The sequence below is a fragment of the Paroedura picta genome, chromosome 16 (genome assembly GCF_049243985.1).
Source record: "Paroedura picta isolate Pp20150507F chromosome 16, Ppicta_v3.0, whole genome shotgun sequence".
Taxonomy (NCBI): Eukaryota; Metazoa; Chordata; class Lepidosauria; order Squamata; family Gekkonidae; genus Paroedura; species Paroedura picta.
The window spans coordinates 5,680,831-5,703,615 of NC_135384.1; the positions used below are offsets into that span (position 1 = coordinate 5,680,831).

Consider the following 22,785-nt stretch of genomic DNA (forward strand, 5'->3'; position numbering starts at 1 on the left):
GCGGCGATCCAGGAGCCATTGGGGATCGATTCGTGACGGGTTTGGCTAGAGAACTATGATGACGTCGTTTGCAAAGTTTCGGGCTACATTTTTAAAACGTTGATGTCTGCGCCGGCGTGCGCTTTCAAGCCGGCAACCTTCCCAGACATTGATTAAAACGGCATGTTTAATTGCAATTGGAATGCGGAAAATGTAAAGGAAGATCCTTTTGCAGATCATATTGGGGACCGTCCGAGAGAAGTATAAAAATAATATGGAGACATTATGCCGTATAGTGCAAACTCGTCTAACCCTGTCGGTTTCTACAGGGTTTAAAGTGGGGTAGCTCCATCTAACTTTGCGGTTAGGCTTCTTCCTGCCTTCATTCAAACGAAAGGGTTTTCAGGGGCTACAATAGCGACTGCCACCCCTGAACCAGGGTGCTGTTCCATTCCTCTCTTAAGATTTGACCAGCTATTGCCATGGGAGTCTTTTGCAAACCACAGAACAAGCTTTGTCCTCGTCTTATCACAGTCCAGGTAGCTGGGAGTTGTTGATTAGGGGAGAGGGGTCCTTCCAGAGCCCACTCCCTCCTCCAGGTTTGCCTTCCTTTCAGTGGCAAGATGAGGCTTCTATCCAAAGTACAGATGATATTTACTGACCTTGACAGGCCAAGGGCCAGACTTTGAATAAGGTAGCTTTGTGTGTGCTGCACGGTTGCCATGCAATTATTTTGCAAAGCAAAGAGAAGCATTTTATCTAAAATATATTTATTAGCTGCCTTTCTTACAAGCTCGAGGCGTATTACTATAATGCATAACAAGCACAAAACCAGATTTTCAAAAATAGCAATTTAGAATAGCTAATTAAATCAGTTACTAATTACTAAATAAAACATTGGGCTCCTATGGCAGCCATTTTGGGTATGGCCCCACCTCCATTGGTGGCCATTTTGGGATGACACTCAACACCCACTTTCAAGCTTCCAGTGTTGCTCCATCACGAAAAAGGCTGGGGACCCCTGCCCTAGCAGTTGAGTTGGTCGGGCGGTTAGGAGGATAGGTAGGAAGCAATGAATCCAGCAGCCAGGGAAACCTAAGGACTTCGACCACCTGAGATTGCCATGGTTAAGATGCCTTGCCTGTTTTGGGTGCCATATCATATCTAATACAGAATCTGAAAACTGAGCCAACATCAGGTTCAGAGATGGCTAGATCCTGAGCAAACAAACCCCTTGTACAAATTATCTAATCTGATAGGCTTAAGCAGAGAGTACAAAAAAAATGAGACCTATGCCTTGATTTTTTTTTACTATATTAAGAAATGAAACAAATTATGGGGCCATAAGCAAAGAGTTGAATATATACAGAGCCACTGAAAAAATTACATGACGCTGGAGGAGAGGGATGCCCCTAAATGCCACCCGAACTCTGTGAACACAGAAATCCAACACACATGTTTTTTTATGCATTTCATGATGAAGGTACGGATCTTCTTAAAGCCATCAAGCAAATGAAGATGCTTTATCCAGAGTCTTAGGAGTCACTCTGGCAGCTTTCTAGGGTCTCTCCAGAGAGAGGTTTCTCCTGGTCCCGAGGACTGGGCCTGCAAGCACCAGTCTGCCCAGCTGCTCACTGGCACTAGACTTTTTCTTAGAACAATCTAAAAATGTTTTAAGTGGATCTATCCCCCAAAAGCAGTAAAGAGGGGGTGAGTAGCAGCTGAATTACCATTCACTTTTGTGTGCAGAAAATCCCAGGGTCCGTCCCCAACATCTCTAGTTAAAACGATCAAATTACTGTGACTCAGCAGAAGACAACTGTTTGTTGCATGTAGAGTCAATTGTAAACATGTTCATTTTTATTAGGAAAAAATGGAAACTTTCCATCAAGTACGGATTTATTATTTTTTTTATTGCAGACATGGTTTGTAGGCAATGCCTGTCTGCTCTGGTCAATTACCCTTGCGGCTACTGGAGGCTGGACTGTGGCTATGGTGAGAAGGAATTACTCACTTCTAGTAATTTGGGTTCCTGATGGGAACATGACTCAAAGAGACTCATCCCCCCCCCCCCAACCTTGACCTTGGAACATCAAGGTCCCCCCTCCCTGCGGTGCAGAGAGATCCCCTCCATCCAGTCTTGCTCATTTGTTCCACTTCCTGTAGGTAGGTCCAAGTTGCAAGCATCTAACAGGCCTGTTCCCCACCTTTGAAAAATAACAAAACGCAGCGAAGGAATGAATGTGGAAGGGATACCCCTCACTGGACTGGTTAATACACAGTCTTGTCCTCTAAAGGCTAGGAGTGGACCAGCTGGATATAAAGCTTGGTTTTCAAAAACACAGACTACATTGTTTCAACCATTAGAGAAAACTGCACCCCAAACCCCACATAGCTACAGAACTCACAGGGTGACCTCTGGCAAGTTGACTAACCTACTTTTGCAGTTACTATATGGAAGGCACCACCTGAAGCTTTTTACAAAAATGGTAAAAATGCAATCTTTGGAATTTGGGCATATAATTTAAAATTGGCCTGTATATTGTTTGGGGGGGGGGGGTGTCTTCAGGAGCTAGAAGGTTTTACACCTGTTTGGTTTACAGTTCTAAGACTCTGTGAGAGTCTTAGAGAATCCATTTTTGGACTCTATGTTTACCCCTAAAAATGAAGGCCTGGTGAAGAGATTATGTGCATTTCCAGTGAACCACTGCTGGCGCCATTTCAAAGGCACCAGCTTCTGCATCTCACACATTACACAATTCCGTTTTCAGTATACTGAATCCTCCAGGATGGTCTGGGGAGCAGCATGTAATTTCCCATAAATCCGTTTCTAAGCCAAACCCAATACGATGCTGCTCAGCCCCCCCCCCCCCCCACCTCCAGGAATGCAGGAATCCTGCACTGAACCCTCCCAATCCCCAAACAAACACATAGTCCAGAAACAAAAAAGGAATCCAGAAGCACCAGTTTGGGTTTTAATTAACCAACCTGGGGAGGAAAGGGCAGTGGGCAGATGCGTGGCACCCTCCCAGCTGCACCTTTCTGATCAATTACAGAAGGATGGGGGGAAAGGGGGAGGAAGGGGGATTGGATACAGGTATAGAAAAGAGCAGTACAGTAAAAACGAGGGGAGCCAGAGGAAAGGAGAACAAGGGAGGGGTCACTTTTAAAATCACAATCTCAAACCTTTTATAAATGTACAAAAACCTTTCCCCACCTGCCTGGGGCAGAATATATAAATATTTACACTGCCTGGTAGAGGGGGGAGGTGCCCCAAGATACAGTCCCCCCCGCCCCTGAAAGCAGCCTTCCCCTCAGTCCACGGAGGGAGGGAGAACACACCCCAAGGTTAATTTCAGCCCAGCAGGAGTGCTGGAAGCAGACACCAAATCTTTAATAACGGGCCCCCCCAAACACACACACAATGGGGCAAAGGGAGCTGTGAAAGGAAGCCAGAAACAAAGACGAAGGGGCATCCCAAGCCTGGATCCCTGCCGCACTCCTCTCCCACCCCCAGCGCTTACACAAGACTACTTTGCTCAAGTCTTTCGCCCGGGGAGGGAGGGGGCAGGAAGGGCTCCCAATGCTCCTAGCTCCCTTCAGTTGGTGGCGGCAGCATCAGCAGCCTTCCTCTCAGGCTAAGGTGACAGGAGGCCAGACGTCTATGCCCACTAATGCGGAAGGAGGGGGTTCCTACGTATCTGGCCAGGGCCCAGGCGGGAGACAAGGGGAACTGCTTGGCGCAGGTACTCATGTCCCTGGGCCCCGCTGTAGCACCATTATCTGGAGTCCCGGTCCTTATAGGCGGCTGCCAGTTCCCGGATATCAGGGGCACGCCTAGGGGAGCAGGGCCGGGCATTAGAAGCTGGGATGAGGGGCGGAGGGGCACTCAGTAGTCCCACAGCAGCAGCCGTCGGGGTGGCTTTTGCCAGCAGCCCGTTCTGGTGTCGGGGATAAGCCATGAGGCCTGGGTGGGTTGGGGGCGGCAGGCCGTAGATCCGGGCCCGTTCGTAGTCCTCCGCGGCGGCAGGTGACGGGGTCTCCAGAAAGCGGGGCAGGCGTTGTAGCGGGTGTAGCTCCAGACCCCGGTGGTAAGGTTCGCGCCAGGCTTCGAGCGCAGCATAGGAGGCAGCCGAAGGCGGGCCGGCCACCAAGTATGGGGAGACGTTTCCACCAGTCCCGGGCTGGGGGCGCTCAAACACCGCCAGTGCCCCCAGTGGGTGGGAGACATGGAGGGTACTGGGGAAGGGGGCGCTTGCACGCAGAGCTCCCTCAAAACCTGTCAGTTCTGGCTCTTCCTTCACCTTCACTTCCTTCTTCAGCGGGGGCTCTGGATACGGCGAGCGGGAGGCGTGGCTTGAGCTGGCTGGGCTTCCGTAGCGGTGCTCCCGCTCCACTGCCCCGTGAGGGCGGCCTGGGGTCTCTTCGTGGGCCAGTGCTGGGTTCTTTGGGGTGGGCGTAGCTGGAGAGGCACGCAGCGGGTGGCGGGAGAAGAGGACATCTCTGGAAAACACGTGCAAAAAATCTGCTGTTGGCTCTCTGTCCTCCCTCATTCAGCACTGGACTGCAAACGGCTCCTGGTTTTTCCATCTCTGGGCCAAATTCCTAACCCAAAGTCCTGCCTCTCATCCCAATCCAAATGATCAGCATTCAGACAACCTAGATGTTTCTCTCATGAGGATCAAGGGTGAGGTAAGAACCTCGATCCTTTTCAGTACAATCCAGTCAAATCCACCCAGGCCCCAAAGTCACCCTGAAGGAGTCAGTCCCCTCCGAATACTTCCAAACATACCATACTTGGGAGACACAAGGAGCCCATGCCCCAGCCCTGGCCCCCTCTTCACCCCCTGCCTCTCACCTGGTCTTTTTCGTCCTTGATCACGGGCCCTTCTGGCTTCTCACTCTCCTTGTCGTGCTGGGTGCCGCCCCGCTCAGCCCCATCTCCGGTGCCGCCTTTAGGCCAGGGTGGGGCAGTGGGGAAGGAAGGTGGTGTGCGGTGCAGCCGGTTCCATGCTTCATGGGGGCTGGGGTAAGCTGCAGCTCCAGGGCTGTCCTTTTGCCCAAAGACAGAGGCTGGGTCTGGGAAGAAAGCAAAATGATCAGATTGGATATGCCAGAGGCAGTGGGCGGGGGGGGGGGATTCAATGTCCCTCCCAACTCCAGCCCAGTGGGAAACATGGTCAAGCCCTCCTACATCTGGACTTGCCAGAGGAGCAACGCTCCCATTTATGTACTAGGTTCTCAAGGACAAAGCTTTTGTCATAACCATTCACAACCATTCCCTAGAAAAAGAAGAGTTGGTTTTTATATGCTGCTTTTCTCTACCAGGAGTCTCAAAGCGGCTTACAGTCGCCTTCCCTTTCTTCTCCCCACAACAGACTACCCTGTGAGGGAGGTGAGGCTGAGGGAGCCCTGATATTCCTGCTCGGTAGAACAGCTCTATCAGGATTGTAATTGGCCCAAGGTCACCCAGCTGGTTACATGTGGAAGAGGCATCCTGCACTACATTCCAGGGACCACCTCAGCACTTTGCACAGCAGGAGAGAAAGGCGGTGAGAAAGCAGCACAGCACTTTAGATGCTTCTTCAAGAATTCTGCCCAATTCTTTTCCTAGCTAGATAAGGAAGGTGGAAAATAATGAAATTGGGAATCACACCTGGGACAAAGACAGAAGGTCCTTGCTGCAGAAGCCCTGCTTGCAGAGGAAGTGACAGGTATAACCCTCTCCTTCCCTGATGACCAGCACCAAGTTTCTCATCCAAGCTCTTGGTAAGGGCTTTTTTCCTTTTTTGCGGGGGGGGGGAGGCGAAGGATAAGAACCTGCAACTCCTCTCCATCTTCAAGCATGAGAAGGAATGGGAGCCAGGAGTCCTGGCTTCTGCATCTACCAGTCGTACGGCCACATTTCCTTCAATCCCTTTAGTAGGCAAACCCCAAGAAGTTACTTTCTGGCCTTCTAGCGATCGCTCTGTATCCGGTCTCTCAAGCATACTTACTGAAAGAAGGGTTGCCCAAGCCCCCAAAAGCTCCATTGGAGAGGGCTCCCAGGGAGGCAAAGCTTGCCGGTCTGCCAAAGGGATCTGCAAGAAGAGACAAGCGGAGGCGTGAGCAACCATACAGAAGCCTCCAGGACCTGCCCTGTTGACCCTTCTGGTTTCTCCACTCTTACCAATGTGGGGGCTGGGGCTGAGGAAGGAACCATGAGGAGCGCTGGCAGGACAAAAGACGAGCCACTCCCTGGGTGGACAGCACTAAAGGATGGAGGAGGGGTGAAGAGGAGAGACTAGTTAATGGTGAAGCGATACTGGAGAGATGTTGTTTGTTTATCTGATGGGCTATCAGAGATGTTGTTTGTTTCCATACATTTATTGGATTTTAGACCACCCTCCCAGCAAGCTGGCTCGCGGCAGTGCACAAAGATATAAAATACACAATCACAATGAAGCAAATTTAATTTTAAATTGATTCATATGCAAGTTAAAACAGGTTAAAATGGCAACGATACTGCCTTGAAAATATATATATATTATATGAGTATAGAATTCTCCCAGAAATGCAGGATGATTTGGGAGTGGTCAATACATAAACAGATGGACAGATGAATGGGTGGCGCCATAAATAGGTAGCTAGATGCTATTACATCATTTAATTGGTCTGTTATATTTGACACCTAACCACCTTAACAACCCAGGGAACAGTCTTACACATTTTCAGATAAGAGCCAGACTGCCCGGAAACCTGATTCCCCAGGGAGGAATATCTTGGGAAGCTCGCTTTTAAGACCGTAGTCTCAGGGAAGCACAGGGCTGGAAAGCGGGCAGAGCAGAGTTCTGAGAAAACCCCTCCTGGGTGGGCCAGAAGACACGAACCAGAGGCGGTGAAGAGGGTGGCGGGACGTGCCAGCTCCTGGCCGTGGGGAAGACTGCAAAGGCTCCGGTGCCCGGCAGACAGGTTAGGAGTTCATTCCGGAAATCCAGTTTTGGGGCGTCACCCTGCATCGGTTGGGGGGAGAAAAAGAACCCACCATGAGCAAAACAAATGGCTCCCCTCGAGCGCCATTTGCTCACACGAAGCACAGCCCGTCTGGTCAGGGATGCCTCCAGATCAGCCCCGCCCCGGACCCTTTCCTCCAATTCTAATTTTCACAGCCCTCTTTTTACCCCAGACTCACAAACCCTGACTTGCATCCAGGGGCCGGCATGGACATCAGAAGAGCAGAAGAGGAGAGGCCTCTCCCGTGGCTTGCAGTGACCCTCTGGCGGCCACCATCAGGAGCTGGGCCGCTCCCCATCATGGGATGCAGGCGAAGGGGGGAGGCGGCACATGCCCACCCTACCTTCATCTTCTCCTGGTGCCGCAGGATCATATAGGCCACGCGGACATGCATGGCGCACCACTTCCCAGGCTTCTGCGGAAGAAGGAGGAAGGGAATGTTGGACTTACCAGGAAAGCTTCTGCCCCTTGGTGGACGGGAAGCATCACAGAGCCGGTTCCTCTTCCACCAGCTCTAGGGCAGGGCTGGATCAACCTGCTTGCCCCTCTCCCTTCTGGCGGGAGGAATGCCCCGCCCCACCCCACCCCGGACAATTTCATGGTGCAGTAAAGCCAAGGCGACAAAAATAACTCTTTAGATGGCCAACGCTTCAGAAAACAAGTTGAAAAATGCAAGCTGACAATGTTGAAAGAAGACGACACAGGAGGAGAGAGGGCAGGCATCCCCAGGAGACAAAAAACGCACTCAACTGAAAACCGTGGCAACCACACGCGCTCAGCAAGATACCGCAAAAGGTTACAGGCGGGGCCAGATACCCTTCGTTCACTAATAAGAGAAAAGACTCTCGACCGAGTCCGATGTTCCTTTCTCCGCCTGTGGAGGAGGGTATTCTGGAGTGGAATGGGGAAGTACATTACAGACACTCAGCTCCCTGCTCACAATCTAAGAGGCCGGAACCTGTTAGAGCACTTGATCCCGGAAGGCCGCATCCAAAGAAGGAAAAAATCCAACGTGGAATGCCTCAGCAGAAAAAGCAGTAGCCCACGTGGGCCCTACTGCACGTTTCCTCCAATGAGCGTTCACGCCGAGCACTGAGAGAGTCGCAGCTCTTCCGATGGGTGGCAAATCCTCCGTGCTGTACTTCCACGCCAAGAAAATCAGTGGTGGCTGTGAACGGTCCCTTAAATAGCAGCAGACTTTTTAAGATTCTTACAGATGATTAGAAGGGGGGGGGAGAGACCGTGGAAGCTTCATCCTTGCAGCTGGACGTGGACTCGTGGCCCATCTTCAGCCAGATGTGGAAGCACCGGCAATCCCTGGCTGCAGACCCAAGATAAGTATAACAGCATCCTAAGGCTACCTTCTCCCACGGATGGAGAATAAGGACCCCTCTGATTTCATTATTTGTGGAGAGAGGTTATTTTCGACTGGCAAGGCTCCTAGTGAGGTCCTCATCACAGATGTAATTGTAGTGAGGGAGGCAAGTTCCCAAGACTGGATCCAAAGAGAGAAATTTAACAAGCTCTGAAGGCTCCTGCATTAACACCCTGAGCATGTAGTGGGTGGGAAAGCTGTGAACCCTTTCTTGGGAGCTTCTTGTAGGAATTCAACACCACTAAAGCTGGCAAGGCAAGTGGACTCCTCCTCCTTTTGCCTGCAACTGTAGCAAGAGCCACTGATTGGTGCTTTAGTGAGCCACAATGGAGTCAAGGAAGCTGCTTCTGATGGAATCTACCCCCTCACTGACTAGAGTAAGGCAGCTTTCCTGGGCATTCAGCAGAAGCCTACAATCTGTCCAATATCCTGCAGTCCTCCAGACACCCACAAACCTCTGCTTTAAAGATTAACACAGGCAGAGATAAGGTAAACAGGGCAAAAAATGTCCAAAAGAAGCAGACAAACGAATTAAAAGTGTTTAGAATTCACTGAAGGGTCCACGCAACAGCCCGTGGCATTTTTGCAGGGAACTTGCCGTTTCTCCATAAACCAGATGCCTGGGGTCCAGAACGGCCTGACAACCACAGTTCTCGCTGAGAGGACTGTTTTCATCCCCAGTCTGAGACCGAGGGAAGAGGGGACCAATGCTTTTCTGTGCCTTGGCCTTCTGCTTCCCCTTTACAGCTAAACTGGCTCCAATATCCTTGATGAGGATCAAAAGACCCTCTTGCAAAAGTCTTGGGACAAAAGGTCTTGATCCACCTGCAAAAGTCTTGGTTCAAGGCTGCAACAGAAAAGAGAGCAGGCGACTGCTGGATCCAATCAGAGAGTGGTTGCACGTCATGAGGCTGCCCACGTGGCACCACCCCAAAAGGAATGTCTGGTCATGACTGCAGCTCAGGACAGTCCAAGATACTCACAGGAGGGGGGGGTTGGATCTGTCTCCCAGCTGGGACTGTTCCTCCTCCATGCTAGCGTGGACCTGAAGGCTGTGCCCTATTCTGCAGCCCTACACCAGTGCTTCTGAATGGGAGTCCAGGATGTCATGCGAGGTGCTTTCTTCTGCACCTGTCCTAACCAGCTCCCTTTAGCAGCAGCTAAACCAACTGCTCTTCTTGGAGCTGCAGGCCTAATAGAAGGCTGTTCGCTCTCATAACTAAAGAGGGTGGAAAAAGGAAGGCAAAACTTGTGGATAGAAACATCAAGGTTATTCCAAAATACTCTGTGGTCTCATCCCCTTCTGGGAGGGGAGCCATCTCGAGTAGACTTGGGAAAGAACAAATCTTTCAGAAATAAACAAAGAACAAACAGGATGGTCATTTAGGGAGGGGGGAAGCACTCCTCCCACCAGAAAGGAGAGGCTCAAGTAAATGTTCATGGGTCTGCCTTCAGAGCAAGTGGGAGGAGCAATCCACTCCAGGATACCCTCCTCCACCAATGGAGAACCTCCACATCTTTCCATTCCATCCCCGCTTGGCTGGGCACAAGCTGACCTCTAGCAGGATGCATCCTTCTCCTGCCACCCTCCCCCAATGTCACTTCTCTCCTCCTGCTCATGTCAGATTTGCCTCCGCTAGTCCTCGATCCTCTAGACAGCCAACCCCATTGCGTTCTGACCAGGAGGGATCCCAGGGTTACTCACTCTCAGCGTAGGCCTGAAAGGATCTGTGAGCTACAAGGAGACAGAAAACCAAGCGGAGGTTAGCTGTAGTCTGCACGCCACTCTGCTGATCGCTGCCCCCAGCCCAGTTCGTGTGGACGGCAGACTCACCTGAGTCCCTTTCTGAGACAAGCTGGGTGGAACGGCGCCCAGCCGGGATGGCAGGTCAGGATTAGTGCTCTGCGGGAGAAACCATGTGGAGAGGAGAATGAGACATTCCAAGACCTGCCTCCTTTTTCCTGTCTACTCTATGCTGTTAGATGCTAATCCCATCACAGAGAATTCTGGTTGAGAGCTGCCTCCCTCCATTCAATGCTCATCCCCCATTAAGTCCTCTTTTCTATCTAGCCTTCAACCTTCCAATTTTTTCTTTATACAATCCCGCCTTCCCCCCCAACCACACCTCTCAGGAAACTTAGGCGTTGCCCTTCCCCTCTTTTAATCTACTAGATTACTGCTCTTCATGGCTGGAGAGGAGACTGCCCCTCCATGCACACCCGGTTTCTTCAAAGCACTTAAGGGCTGCTACAGTGGACTCTGCTTCCTTCCCAGAGGGAGAGGCAGAACCCACGAGCATAAAGACCCACGCTCAAACCCATTGGTCACTGGGGACTTCTTCCCAGCCTCACCTTCTCTATTCCACTGGGGTCTATTCTCCAAAAGAGCTGGCCTTCAGCTCTCCCTGCTGAAAACTTTGATAGCTCCGAGGGATCGGAACAACACAGAGGAGCCCGCACTCTTAAACTGCCCATTCCAAGAAAGCCCATTTTTCTACTATGTCTGGAGGGTTCACCTTAGGTTGAAACGCCCCCTGCAAGGAGCCAAAAGTCACAGCGGGAGGCAGGACCGGGGGGATCCCCGACACGGTTGGGGGAATGCGGCATAAAACTGGAAGAAGAAGAGAAAGCAATGGAAGCGCCACCCAGAGAAACTGGGAGGGGGGGATGTGCCCCTTTCCAAAAGGTCAGTCCCCTCGGAGCTCCCTGCTCTTTAAAAAAGAAAAGGGGGAAAAAAAGCTTCACTTACATTATGCCTCAGGAGCCCATCCATCTTGCCAGGGTATTTCTCAAACTACAGGGGAGAGAAATCAGGAAGAAATGAGATTCATGAGAGGAAAGGCCAACATCCATAAGCATGAAAACCTAAAAAGGCGAGGCCTGCAACAAAGGCTGTAATGCAGAGATGCAGGGACATACAGGTACCGGCTTGCCCACCCACCCCTCCTTCTCCCAGCAAGCGCCAGCAAGCTCTCACCATTGCTGGACTGGGCGCAGGCACCATGCCTGGGGGGAAAGGGGTGAAGTGCTGGTGGGTATGTTGGTGGGTGTGCTGGTGCTGGTGGTTGTGTTGGTGGAACTGGAACGCCAGTGGGCGGATGGCGGCAGCTGCCATCTCAGGCCCACCTTGCCCTGCCAAGAATCGGGAGCTCAAGTCTTGTCGGATTAGTTCTTGTTCTGGAAAGGCAGAAGTGAACGTAACAGCAAAGGGGTCATGGGACACAGCGAGGCAAGCAAGCAAGAAAGCAACACAAGAACGTAGGCCTTTTTCCAGGCTCCCCTTCCACACGACTTTTCATTTGCACAGAGCCTGTCCCCAGGGAGCCTGGATTCCAGATTTCTTCCCTTGTCAGGAGCCAGTAGATTCTTCCACAGCCCAGCCCTCCATTCATCTGCCCCCCCCCGCCCCCCACAGCTGCTCGCCCCAAATGGCTCTCTGAAACCAAAAGTTCTACCCCTCCATCACCTACTCACTTCTTGAATTTGCCATCATACATTTAAGCCGCTCTTTGATACAATGAGGACCACAAGCCAATTTCTAAAATAAGATTCTAAGAAGCGATCATGGTCCACACTGATGCAGATTGGGGACCACAGTAGAGGCCACCCAATCGCCACCCTTTCCATCTCAGTCCTTGGAAATCTTCCTCAAGACCTGCTGTTACCCCAGTCCCATCCCTTTTACCCAGCCTTTCTCAACTTTTCTACCATTGAATAACCCCTGAAACATTCTTCAGGCATCGAGAAACCCCAGAAGTGGCGCAATTGTGCAGAATAGGGTTGGGAAGCAGAGCTGGGGACACGCCCACCCAGGGGCCCTCCCTTTCCTACCCCCTCCGGGCCCATCACTGTCCATTTTGGGAGGGGGGTCAACATGACCATATATCGTCATATTACCCAATCAATGTCTAATAACAATTTTTAACGTATTTTAAAATTAACTCCCACCCATCCAGGAAACCCATCCAGGGCCATCAAGAAACCCCGGGTTTTGATGAAACCCTGGTTGAGAAAAATCTGCTCTTACCAGATATGGCAGCGGCTGCAGCTGGGTGCCCAGCAACTTGAAGCAGTGGGGGTGGGGGCGGGAGGCCTGGTGAGGGGGTGAACATTCCCGGGTGGTGATGGGAAGGGGGGCGGAGAGAGGGTGGAAAGGCATGGGGGGGCAGGGCCAGTGAGGGGGTGGAGGGTCGGTGAGAGAGCTGAGAAGAAGAGGGGGAGCATGGGGGGAGGAGAGGCTTGGGATGAGCTGCACCACGGCTGCACCTGAAAGAAAGAAGAACCAATCTGAGGTTCGGGAGTTACAAGGAGACTGAGCATAAACAACGGAAGGGGAGGCAGAGTGCCCCACAGAAGCCAGGAATAAGCAAGCTCTAGGAGGGGCACTGCACTCAAATATGGGAGACCTTGGGGTTCAAACCCCAGCTTAGTCATAGTCGAGTCTTGGATGTGCGACTTCTTCAACCTCGGGTCCCTCACCAGTGAGGCAAGGGAACGACAAGATGTCTCACTGAGGAACCCTCAAGAAAATAAATCTTTATTCCAAGCAATCCTACAGAAAGCAGCTTTTGCAGCAGGGATTTAGATTGCCAGGGTTGACCAGTCACACAGCACAAGATTGTCTGCATTTTAAAACTGTCAAATCAATCTAAAAAACGGTGCAAGTATGAAAGGCATGGGGAAAGAATCATGGATTCTTAGAAAGGAACTTTGTAAAGAATTCTGTTCAGAAAGAAATTGTATGTATGGGACACAGAGGAACGGGTGGGGAAATTGCTCAAGGAAAGATGGAATGCCAAGAAGGACGAGATAAAATTTACAGGGCAGCTGAGATGTTTAGCAGAACTGCTAAGGGACTGAGGAGTCAGCCAGAAAACCTCTGGCACAGATTCTGCCTCTGCCATGAAGTTTTTAGGTATGGCTGTTGGCAAGCTACTGCCAACCCCAGCTTCAGCCCTCTACCTGCAATAGGGGGACAATACAGACCAATCTACAGGGCTGCACTAAGGGCACATGGAGTACTTTGAGCCATCTAGGTATTAACATCATCAAGCAAGTGACCCATGGAGAAGGGGGAGATGAAATTCCCACATGGAGACATGGTTGAGGCTGAAAGACCTGTGATATCACTGCTTGGTCAGAACAGCTTTATCAGTGCTGTGGTGAGCCCAAGGTCACCCAGCTGGCTGCATGTGGGGGAATGCAGAATCAAACCCAGCTCGCCAGATTAGAAGTCCGCACTCCTAACTACTGGCTCTGGGTAGGAAGACAGAGTGGAGTTTAAATAAAGAAAAGCAGAGAATCACTTGAAAGCAACAAGAGAGGTGGACAAAAGAATCCCAGAATAGGTGCCATGGGTGAATCCCACTGAGACTCACCCTCCGGTGCTGAGGTCCAGCCCTACAGGGTACGGGGCCTGCGTCTGGCTGGCAAAGGTTGGCACCTTCATGTGCAGCTGGTTCTGTGTGAGGTTGTGGGGGACTGATCCCCCCTGAGGCATCGGAGGCGGCTGACCTTTGGGCTGGGCAGTCCCATGAACAGCATTAGGCGTCTGAGCCCGAGTTCTTGTGGAAGGTGGGGCAGGCGGACTGGGGGGCAAGGCTTGAGTTGGAACAGGGGCCGCAGCTGCCTGAGAAGGGGGCTCCTTGGGCAGGAAAGGCACTATCAAGGGGTCCCGGTCGGCCTCGTAATTACGCTCCTGGCTCCGCTCCAGGCCAGAGACTTTAGGGATCACAGAGAGTTTGGCTTCACAGCTCCCGTTTAATGCACCAATGGGTCCCGAGGCTGCAAGAAAGGAAAATGAGATGGGAAGGAGAGAGAAACAGAAGTTAGGCAGCTACAACCAAGGGCCCAACAGATAGTGCTGCATTTAGAATTTGGACGAAAATCCTAGTTTATTAACAGACTCCTGAGATGGCTTTTGACAAGTTACTCTTTCTCATCTGCTAGTACAGAACAAGAGCAGTAATTCATCTATGGGTGAATTAGGTAACTATTTCTAAAACATTGGTCCAGAAAGCCAAGTCCTATGTAAACAAAGTATGAAAGGAGTTGAGGGGAGAAGCCTAATCCACAGAAGGTTCCACAGCCCAAAGGACTTAGCAGGAAATGCTTTATGAAGCGCTAACTATTATAATTATGAAATCAGCCCCTTGCCACGGGGGACTACTTGAGGAACTCAGATGGGGCTTTCTCCATTTAAAACAAAACAGAGACAACCGAAACAATGGCAAGCAAACCAAGTTTAAGAGAATTCTAGAACCCCCATATCCACTTTCCTGCACCACACAACACTATTCCCAACAGTGTAGGAAATGCTAGGAGGTGGAGGTAACCCTTACTGCAATAAAGCACCAGAACAGATTACTGCATATTAGAATATTTCCCTGTTTTCTGGCCAAGAGATGTCTCTGCACCACCAAAGTTAACCTGGTAATGTACATGCGGAACCCCAACCCATGCCAGCTAACTGTGCCAAAAAGCCAGCTGTTGTGATGCTGTCTCTGGCACGGGCCTTGCTGTTGTTCACAGACCCCTGGCACCTACCTTTGCTGGTTGATACAGTGAATGACTGTTCAAGGTCATCAATGGAGGCCTGCAGAGACAAGAGACACAGTGGTTCACTATTTGGCATGGAAAAAAACAGATCCAAAGCACGATCACCATCATCAAATCCAATGATTCGTACACAAAATGAAAAGGTGCCTGCAGGCTTCTCATAAAAGACCGTTTTTCCTTTCTCAAGCTGGTGATGCAATAGCCAGCCTTTCACCCAAATAAAGAGGTACACAAGCTGTACAAGTGCATGGGACTGCCTTCTGTGTATGACAGACAGAATGAAGTGTGTTTTCTCATGCAATGAGACTGTGCTACATCTGTCTCAACCCCTGCATTCAAAACCAGCAGCTGGTTACTCTAGTAAGTCATATGAAGGGTATCATACACAGACCACCTCTGACGTCTCTCGGCACTCAGAGCCACTGAACGTGCCAGATTACTTTTCAGCGTGGCGGGCCTTTTAGAAGCTGCAAGAATTAACAGTAGCCACCTCCAGGATGCAGCATTTCTGAACAATTCTAGAAGTCCCAAATGACAGGGCCTATATATATTACAGGGTCAGGATGAAGCAACAGGCTACAGCTTTTCTCAGAATCTTTCTCAAACCGTTCAAAGATGTTTGTGACATTCACAGGAGCCATGTGTGGGACATCATTATAGAGAAGCGGTTTTTCTTAACAACAGCAAGCACAGGAAAGAAATCTCAGTACCCTTCCCACATGCAGCCACTCCTGCAATCCCCCCTCCTCCCGTGTACTCTCCCACACACAAATCTATATAGCCAAAGTGACAGTGAGTTCTGTAGAAACAAGTGAGTTCCAGGCAGCTGTAGGATATTTTGGGAGGGGGGGGGGGGAGTCACTGCCTACCTGCTCCTCTGGATCACTTTCTGTATCACACTGCAGAGAGGGAAAAGATGAGAAGGGAAGTCAAACAGTGCAACCAATCAGAGCCCCTCCCTGTTAGATTACATCCATGCCATATTTAACAGGCAAGGCAGGAAAGGACGCAGCTCTGACAGGGACTGAAGGAAGATGTGCAACTTGTTACGGCACAGGGAAACGTGGGCTACGTGATACCCAGGAGAAAAAGGCACGCAAATAAAAAGTTCAGAGAAAGCAACAAGGGTGTCTAGCTAGAATCCCCGATAGCAGGAACTCCACCCCAAGGTACTAAAGGAAAAACAACCAGCTGGTTTTAGAAAGGGAGGGGGGAGAAAAGCAAGTAGGCTCTACATTGTTGCAAACAAAGCTAGTTGGATCTGCTGGAGCCTGAAGGAGACTGCATGCAGTCTAGGAGCTTCAGAAAGCTAGTCTAGCACTGCAAAGGGAGGTTTCCATAGATCTCCCAGCCCTTCTAGAGATGCTGCCATTACAAAACCAACTTACATACTGCAGCAAACTGAGAAAGGGGAGGGAGGATTTCATAGGTGAGGAGCAAGCATTCTGCCCCACAGAAGGATACTGGCTGCCAGAACTCACTGAAAAAACTATGACCACAACCAAATTTGGAGAGGGGGGTGGGGAAGAGAGAGAAAATGGTATCATGAAAACATTAGATCCACTTACTATATATCCAGTTTCCAGGAAAGATTGGAAAGAAGGCTGGGGAGAAAATTAAAAGGGAAGGAAACCAATATTAGATTCATAATGATTATGGGGACAGCCAATCCTACGTATTTTTCAAAAACAATTAAAACAAATGCAAAACACTGAGGGTCTAAGACATTTGTGAGATTTTAAGATACATGCTGAGGAAAAAGGAAGTGAATTATCAGCTTTACAAATGCATATTCTATATTCTAAAAAGATGGGGCACTCTGTCATTGTATCAGCATACAGCAAAGGTGACCTTCAGAGAATCAGAAACACAAGCTGCTCATATTGGTCCATGTAAGTATTGCCTATTCTGACCAGCAGGGCTTTCAGGGGTCTCGGTCCGAAGTCCCTATCACCCTAATACCTAATAAAACCTAAGTTTTATTAGGAGCACATAATGCATAAACTCTCCCTTTTATGGCCCTTTTCTTTTGCAGCTGGCTAGCACATCCTTAACAGGCACATTATATATTTGGGAATCAACTGCTCCATCTTTCTTAAGGTGCAGAGAGTGTGTCCCTTTTTAAACCATGAGCAAAAATTCATCCCACAGCTCTTTTACACTTAAGAAGATCTGGGTACAAGCAAAAGAGTTGTGGTTATTCCCTTTTCACAAGATTAAAGGCTTCACTTTGGCAAAATCCAGTTCAGAGAGCTACACTCTACACCTTTTCCTTACATCCAAATTTATTTATTCATTGCCCTGAATTCTGCTTGCCATATTAAAATCCAATGAGCATTTAAGACACACCAGAGACACGGTTCACAAGCTGACATTATGTTCAGTAACATAATTCCCCAAATAAATGACACAGGAAGGCAGACACTAAAGGAATCAGATCTTTCTGTGACAAGCCAACTGTGTTCCATAACAAAAACTGAAGGGTTTTAAGCACATGTTCTTAAAGTAAGGTATTTGTTGCTGAATACTATTTGGGCATACACATGCTCCCCAACTAGAAACCAATCCGCCTAGTCACCTCATTAGCTGCCTGTGAGTCTACTCTAATTGGACAAATATCACCTCACTGCTTTCATGGCTGCTCTTGAGCTTGGGTCAGGCTTTCGCTTGTAACTTGCCCCCTCCTGACTGCTTATGACCCCGCCCACATGCCTCCCTCCATCTTAGCCCCTTCACCACAAGGTCTTACCTCTTTGCGTCGCCTTTTGCTACGTTTTCTCAGTGCTCTCTCCCCACCACAGCCCCGGCCGCGACCTTTTTCTGAGCTCCCGTCCTCATCTTCTGGCTCGGAGTTGTTCCCCTCACCCCGCTTCCTTTTTCCAGACTGCTTCATCCGAAGCTCCAGCCGTTCTGGGGTCTTCAAGGTTGCATCCTTCTGTGGGAAGACGGCAAAGGAACACAGATGTTCAACTATACTTATTCAGGACCATTCTGGGAAACATTCATCAAGTCTTCTCTATGTAGGATTACCTGCACTGGCTCCCATGTGTTCAGCCACCATTCAGGTGCTGTTTTTGGCCTTCAAACTCCAATATAATTTGGGACCAATATGCATGAAGGACCCCCTAATCCCTGATGAACCCACATAACCTCTTTGAAGGTCTTACTGGGGTCGTCCCATCCCCCATCCCCCCCAGATATTAGGCAGGTGGCAACCCAATAGAGCCTTCTCAGTCATGGCACCACAGCTCTGGAACCCCCCCCCCCCAGGAAGAGCCATTAGCCCCTTCCTTCTGTCAGTTCGTGTACTATTATGTTTCATTTACCATTCCCTCAGTGATCTGTCTTACTGGCCAATGTTTTAATTACTCTTTTTATGTCTTTGTACACATTTTAATTCTGTTTTCAAATTATTTTAATGATGTGTGTTGGGGGAGAGGTTGATTTCAACAGGATTAAAATGTCATATTACTGTGTATGTTTTTAATTTTTAGTGAATAAAAATGAATCTGCATCTACAGTGGAAATGCAAATGGTAAAAATAAGCGAACACCGATAAACAATAAATTTTGGAAGAACTGAAAAAGACATCCAAATACTGGCTATCTGCCCTAATCAGGCAGTATTGGACTCTGAAATACTGATAATACCACTTCAGATCTTTCCAGTTCAAATGTAGTTGTTCCCTGTGAAGGCACATTATATCCCACAATTACTTGTAGTGAACATTAAGAAGAAGAGTTGGTTCTCACATGCCGCTTTTCTCTCCCGAAGGAGTCTCAAAGTGGCTTCCAATCACCTTCCCTTTCCTCTCCTCATAACAGACACCCTGTGAGGGAGGTGAGGCTGAGAGCCCTGATATTACTGCTCGGTCAGAACAGCTTTCTCAATGCTGTGGCGAGCCCAAGGTCACCCAGGTGGCTTCACGTGGGGGGCACGGAATCAAACCTGACTCACCAGATTAGACGTTCACACTCCTAAACGCTGCACTAAGCTTCAGAACCTGAATCACCCTCAGCAAGAGAACTGAATCTGGCAAAATGGGAGACTCCTAAATTACCAGACACCTGGCGGCCTAGGAAGTAGCAGTTATTTGCTTGGGGCAAATAAAAACCACTTATTGGCAACACACTAGACAACAAACATTTCTGTAAAAGCAAACAGATTGTATTTCCCCCTCTTCTTCTAGGCTGTTGAGGTGATAATAATGACTAGTATCAAGTAAGGCAGGGCCGCTAAATGCTTTTGGTGAATTACTTCCCCCACTGCTTCACTGGAGGAAGACAGAAGCCCGGGGAAATATGGGAGCTAAGTCCTAACAACAATTTGAAGATGTTGGAGAGCCTGCTCAGCAACTAGACCTATCACTCCTTTCCAGCTCTATAATTTCTCTATGTGCTGCATAGCTATGCATTGGACTCATTCAGCTTGGCCAAGACACCTGTGTTCACACCCTGCTCCTCACCCAGTTCTGCCTAACAGGAAAGGCAGGTAAAGCCTGTCTAGAATTGATCCACAGGCTCAGCCTAGAGCATTCCTGTCTTAAGCAGAGTCTTTTTTTTTCCAGAGTCAAACAGGCAAAACAGCTGGAACTTTCACGTCACCTGTTCCGCCTGTTTGAATCTGGAAAACTACTCATCCCTGGCCACAGAAGTCCAGCAAGCCGAACCATACCAAATCCTAGCCTGAGGAGAAGTGGTTGGAAAGAGGAGGAAATGGGAAAGGTTTGCTGTAACCCAAACACTAAAACACACACCACAGCATGGTCCATTCATTTTCCATGTAAAGGACACAATGGCAGCCTTGCCACTCACTGGTTTACAAAGACTGCAAACCAGTCACTAAAAGCCCAGGCATAGCCCCATCTCCAGGCCTAATTTCAACTGGCTAAATCTCCCATTAACGTTATGTCTGATGCCACTTCCTATCAGTATGTGACAAAAAATGAGCCCCCTTAAAACAAGTCAGACTATTGACCCACTGAGCCCAGACCCATCTTCTATGATGGGCAGAGATTCTCCAAACTGTCTCACACAGGTTTTTACCAAGCACTGTTATCTGAGATCGTCCTATGCAGAGCTGGCAGGGACTGAACAGAGGTCCTAACACAAGGAATGTATGAGCTTTTCACAACTTCTGCGACATTCCAAGAACCAGGCCCTTGTCCCCACTGTCCTGTTCACAGCTATTTCTAGGCACCTTCTGTTTTGCACACATGATGACTGGCCAAGAACAAGAAGAAAACAAACCAGTTCCATGCCATGCATGAGTTTTAATTTGATGATCTAGGCACCTCCTCATCTAGTATGACTGACAATCTTTTGATCTCATCCCCAATGAAGCAGGAACCATAAGTTATATTTGATTTGCCTCCTACTTTATTGCACTCAATATAAAAGACCCCCCCCCAAAATGTTTTCCTTCAGTGTTAGATACCACAGACAACCAAGGATCCCTGCAGTTTATAGACATGGGAACTCCACTGAGACAAACCAGATGAATTAAACCAGGGGTAGTCAAACTGCGGCCCTCCAGATGTCCATGGACTACAATTCCCATGAGCCCCTGCCAGAATTTGCTGGCAGGGGCTCATGGGAATTGTAGTCCATGGATATCTGGAGGGCCGCAGTTTGATTACCCCTGCATTAAAGTATACCAGCATCCAAATAGGTCGACATTCCCTGGCACTACTACATCCCACTCTGGACACCTATTTATTTGGCCCCACTTAGTCTTTAGGCTTGAACTTTATGGAAGCCCAGGTTCACCCCAGTTCTCCTTTGCTATACAACCGGCTCCCAGAAGCCCTCCCCACTTTAGTTCCTAGACAGCAGAAGCCCTTGATGACAGAAGTCAAGGGAGGTCTCTCCTCACCTCAAGTGCCTCCAGGCTGACAAAGCTGGCTATGGCAAAGCCATCAATCAGATCCTCTTCTTCCTCTTCCTCTTCCTCCTCCTCCCGACTACAGGAAGATCCAGAGGCTCTCTTCCGCCGCCGCAGGGGCCGCCGGCGTCGGCGCTGCTGTTGCAGGGGGCGAGCTTTGCCAGGTGCTGCAGGGGCAGGAGGAGAGGGCCCTTCGCTGTCCGATCCCGAAGATGATGATGATGAAAGTCCCCGGTGAGAAACATCCCCAGGACGGCTCCCTCTGCGGAGAGTGCAGCGGCTTTCACGGTCCCGCCGCGAGCAACGCCGTTGCCTCCGGGCTCTCCCACTGCTGCCTCCTCCCCCACTCCAACACGGAGCAGGAGCTGCGGTTGTTCCTTCCATGTTGTCCCTCTTGAGGTACAGAGAATATGTCGTGCTGTGTTCTACAGGTATGGCAGATGCGGCTAAGGGGGGGGTACCCTTCACCCCTCACCAGCCAGTTGCATTGCAGCTACTCTCAACAGGACTGTTTTCTTCTTGATGCCACTCAACAGAGCGCCAATTAAAAGGCAATGTGACCCTTCAAGAGAACTCTTTAAATCCTCTACCAGAAATCCTGTCCTTCCTCTTCTGAACCTTTCTTCAATTTACATTTACAGAGCCTACTCAAAACAGAAGGATCTTTACTTCACAAATCAGTGCACCTCCTTTTAATTCCCTGTGACAGGAACGGTAGTTTCCTTTTTTTTCTGTCCTCCCCTTAAAAGAGAAGACTCTTAAATTAAAGAATTAAATACTTTCAACATAATAAAAACAAGAACTCAAAGTGAGACTGTTCTAATATAAAAGCTTTTACCTATGTCAATTTCCTTTATCACGGAACATCACCTTTCTCCCTAGAATAAAAACCTTCCAAAAACCGGCACACCCCTCACCTTTAATAAAGACTTTTACATCCCTCCAGCTACCATACAGAGCTTAGGGATAGGTGCCTTTAAGAGTTTGCTTCTAAAAGCCCGTGAAACCAACTCCAGAACTTGGCAGGTGTCTTCTCACAGCACAAAGCAGACGTCCACTTGAAGTGCCTATATATTTCTAAAACAATAAAAAAGGGAATTGTCCCCAGCCTTGGTCTTTTAAAAAAACAGGCCTTGTATGTCCCCAGGAGCAGCAAGAATTCAGCCAGCCTCCCCTTTAAGACTGCAGATGCGACTTCTGCCAACAATGGCAAAGGGTTTCCGCTCAGAGGGCAGCCACTTCCTCCCCTCGGATGACGAGGGTTTCCATCAGCGGTTCTGCAGGGGCCTCTCTTCCTCCGAAGCCCCTGCTCGGCCTTCTTTACCTGGGTCACTTCCTCTTGGCCAGCCTTCAACGTCAAAAGGTCTCCCGTCCACGCCGAGACTTCGCCTTTAAGGCTTCAGAGCCGAGAATCTCCCGTTTCCTCTCAAGCCTATCCCGCCCAACCCTTGGGGGGGGGGGGAGAGAAAAATCACGATGTAATCTCCACCACACATCCCCAGCCAGGCGCGGCCTCCCCTTTCCCCGGTTCCCTGGCCAGGCCTCGGCTTCTTCTCCTCGCCAGCCCCAACTCCCCTTTAAGGCTCGAGCGCTCCGCGTCCAGAGAAATCCGGATTCCGCTTGGCAAGGCCACCCCTCCCTCCCTCCCTCCCAGCCACAATGAGGGCCGAGGAGAACTCCCCTTTAAGAGGGCCGAGCTCCCTTTAAATCCATTGACAGGAGCCCGGAGTGATTGCGGGGTGGGGGTGGTTGTTGTCCTCAGGCCGAAGGGCCCCTCTTCTCCTCCTCCTCCTCCTCGTCGCCCCCCCCCCCCCCGTCGGAGCTGTACCTTTAAGAGCGGCGGCCGTTGAGGGTGCTGTCGCCGCCGCGCGCGCACCCCCACCCTTGCCGAGGCTGGCGGCGAGGGGGTCCCGCGCGCCCCCAACGCTGATTGGCCGCGGGGCTGGCACCCTCCGCTGCCTCGCGGGCCCCCCCTCAGCTGATTGGCCGAAGCCGTG

The 22,785-nt window shown here is 49.9% G+C and overlaps 1 protein-coding gene across 1 annotated transcript; it reads right to left on the reverse strand.

The window, feature by feature from the left end:
• Positions 1 to 2,932: 2,932 nt before the first annotated feature.
• Positions 2,933 to 22,077, reverse strand: FBRS (fibrosin). The gene is given in 21 exon segments (XM_077314791.1): positions 2,933 to 4,484; positions 4,841 to 5,058; positions 5,976 to 6,059; positions 6,149 to 6,199; positions 6,202 to 6,230; positions 6,845 to 6,905; positions 6,908 to 6,971; positions 7,151 to 7,387; positions 10,053 to 10,082; positions 10,182 to 10,250; positions 10,864 to 10,946; positions 10,949 to 10,958; positions 11,097 to 11,141; positions 11,325 to 11,524; positions 12,375 to 12,613; positions 13,726 to 14,131; positions 14,894 to 14,942; positions 15,775 to 15,804; positions 16,474 to 16,509; positions 17,655 to 17,840; positions 20,780 to 22,077. Coding segments are annotated over 21 exon segments (3,246 nt in total). The 5' UTR covers positions 21,173 to 22,077; the 3' UTR covers positions 2,933 to 3,758.
• Between the last annotated feature and the right edge of the window lie 708 nt (positions 22,078 to 22,785).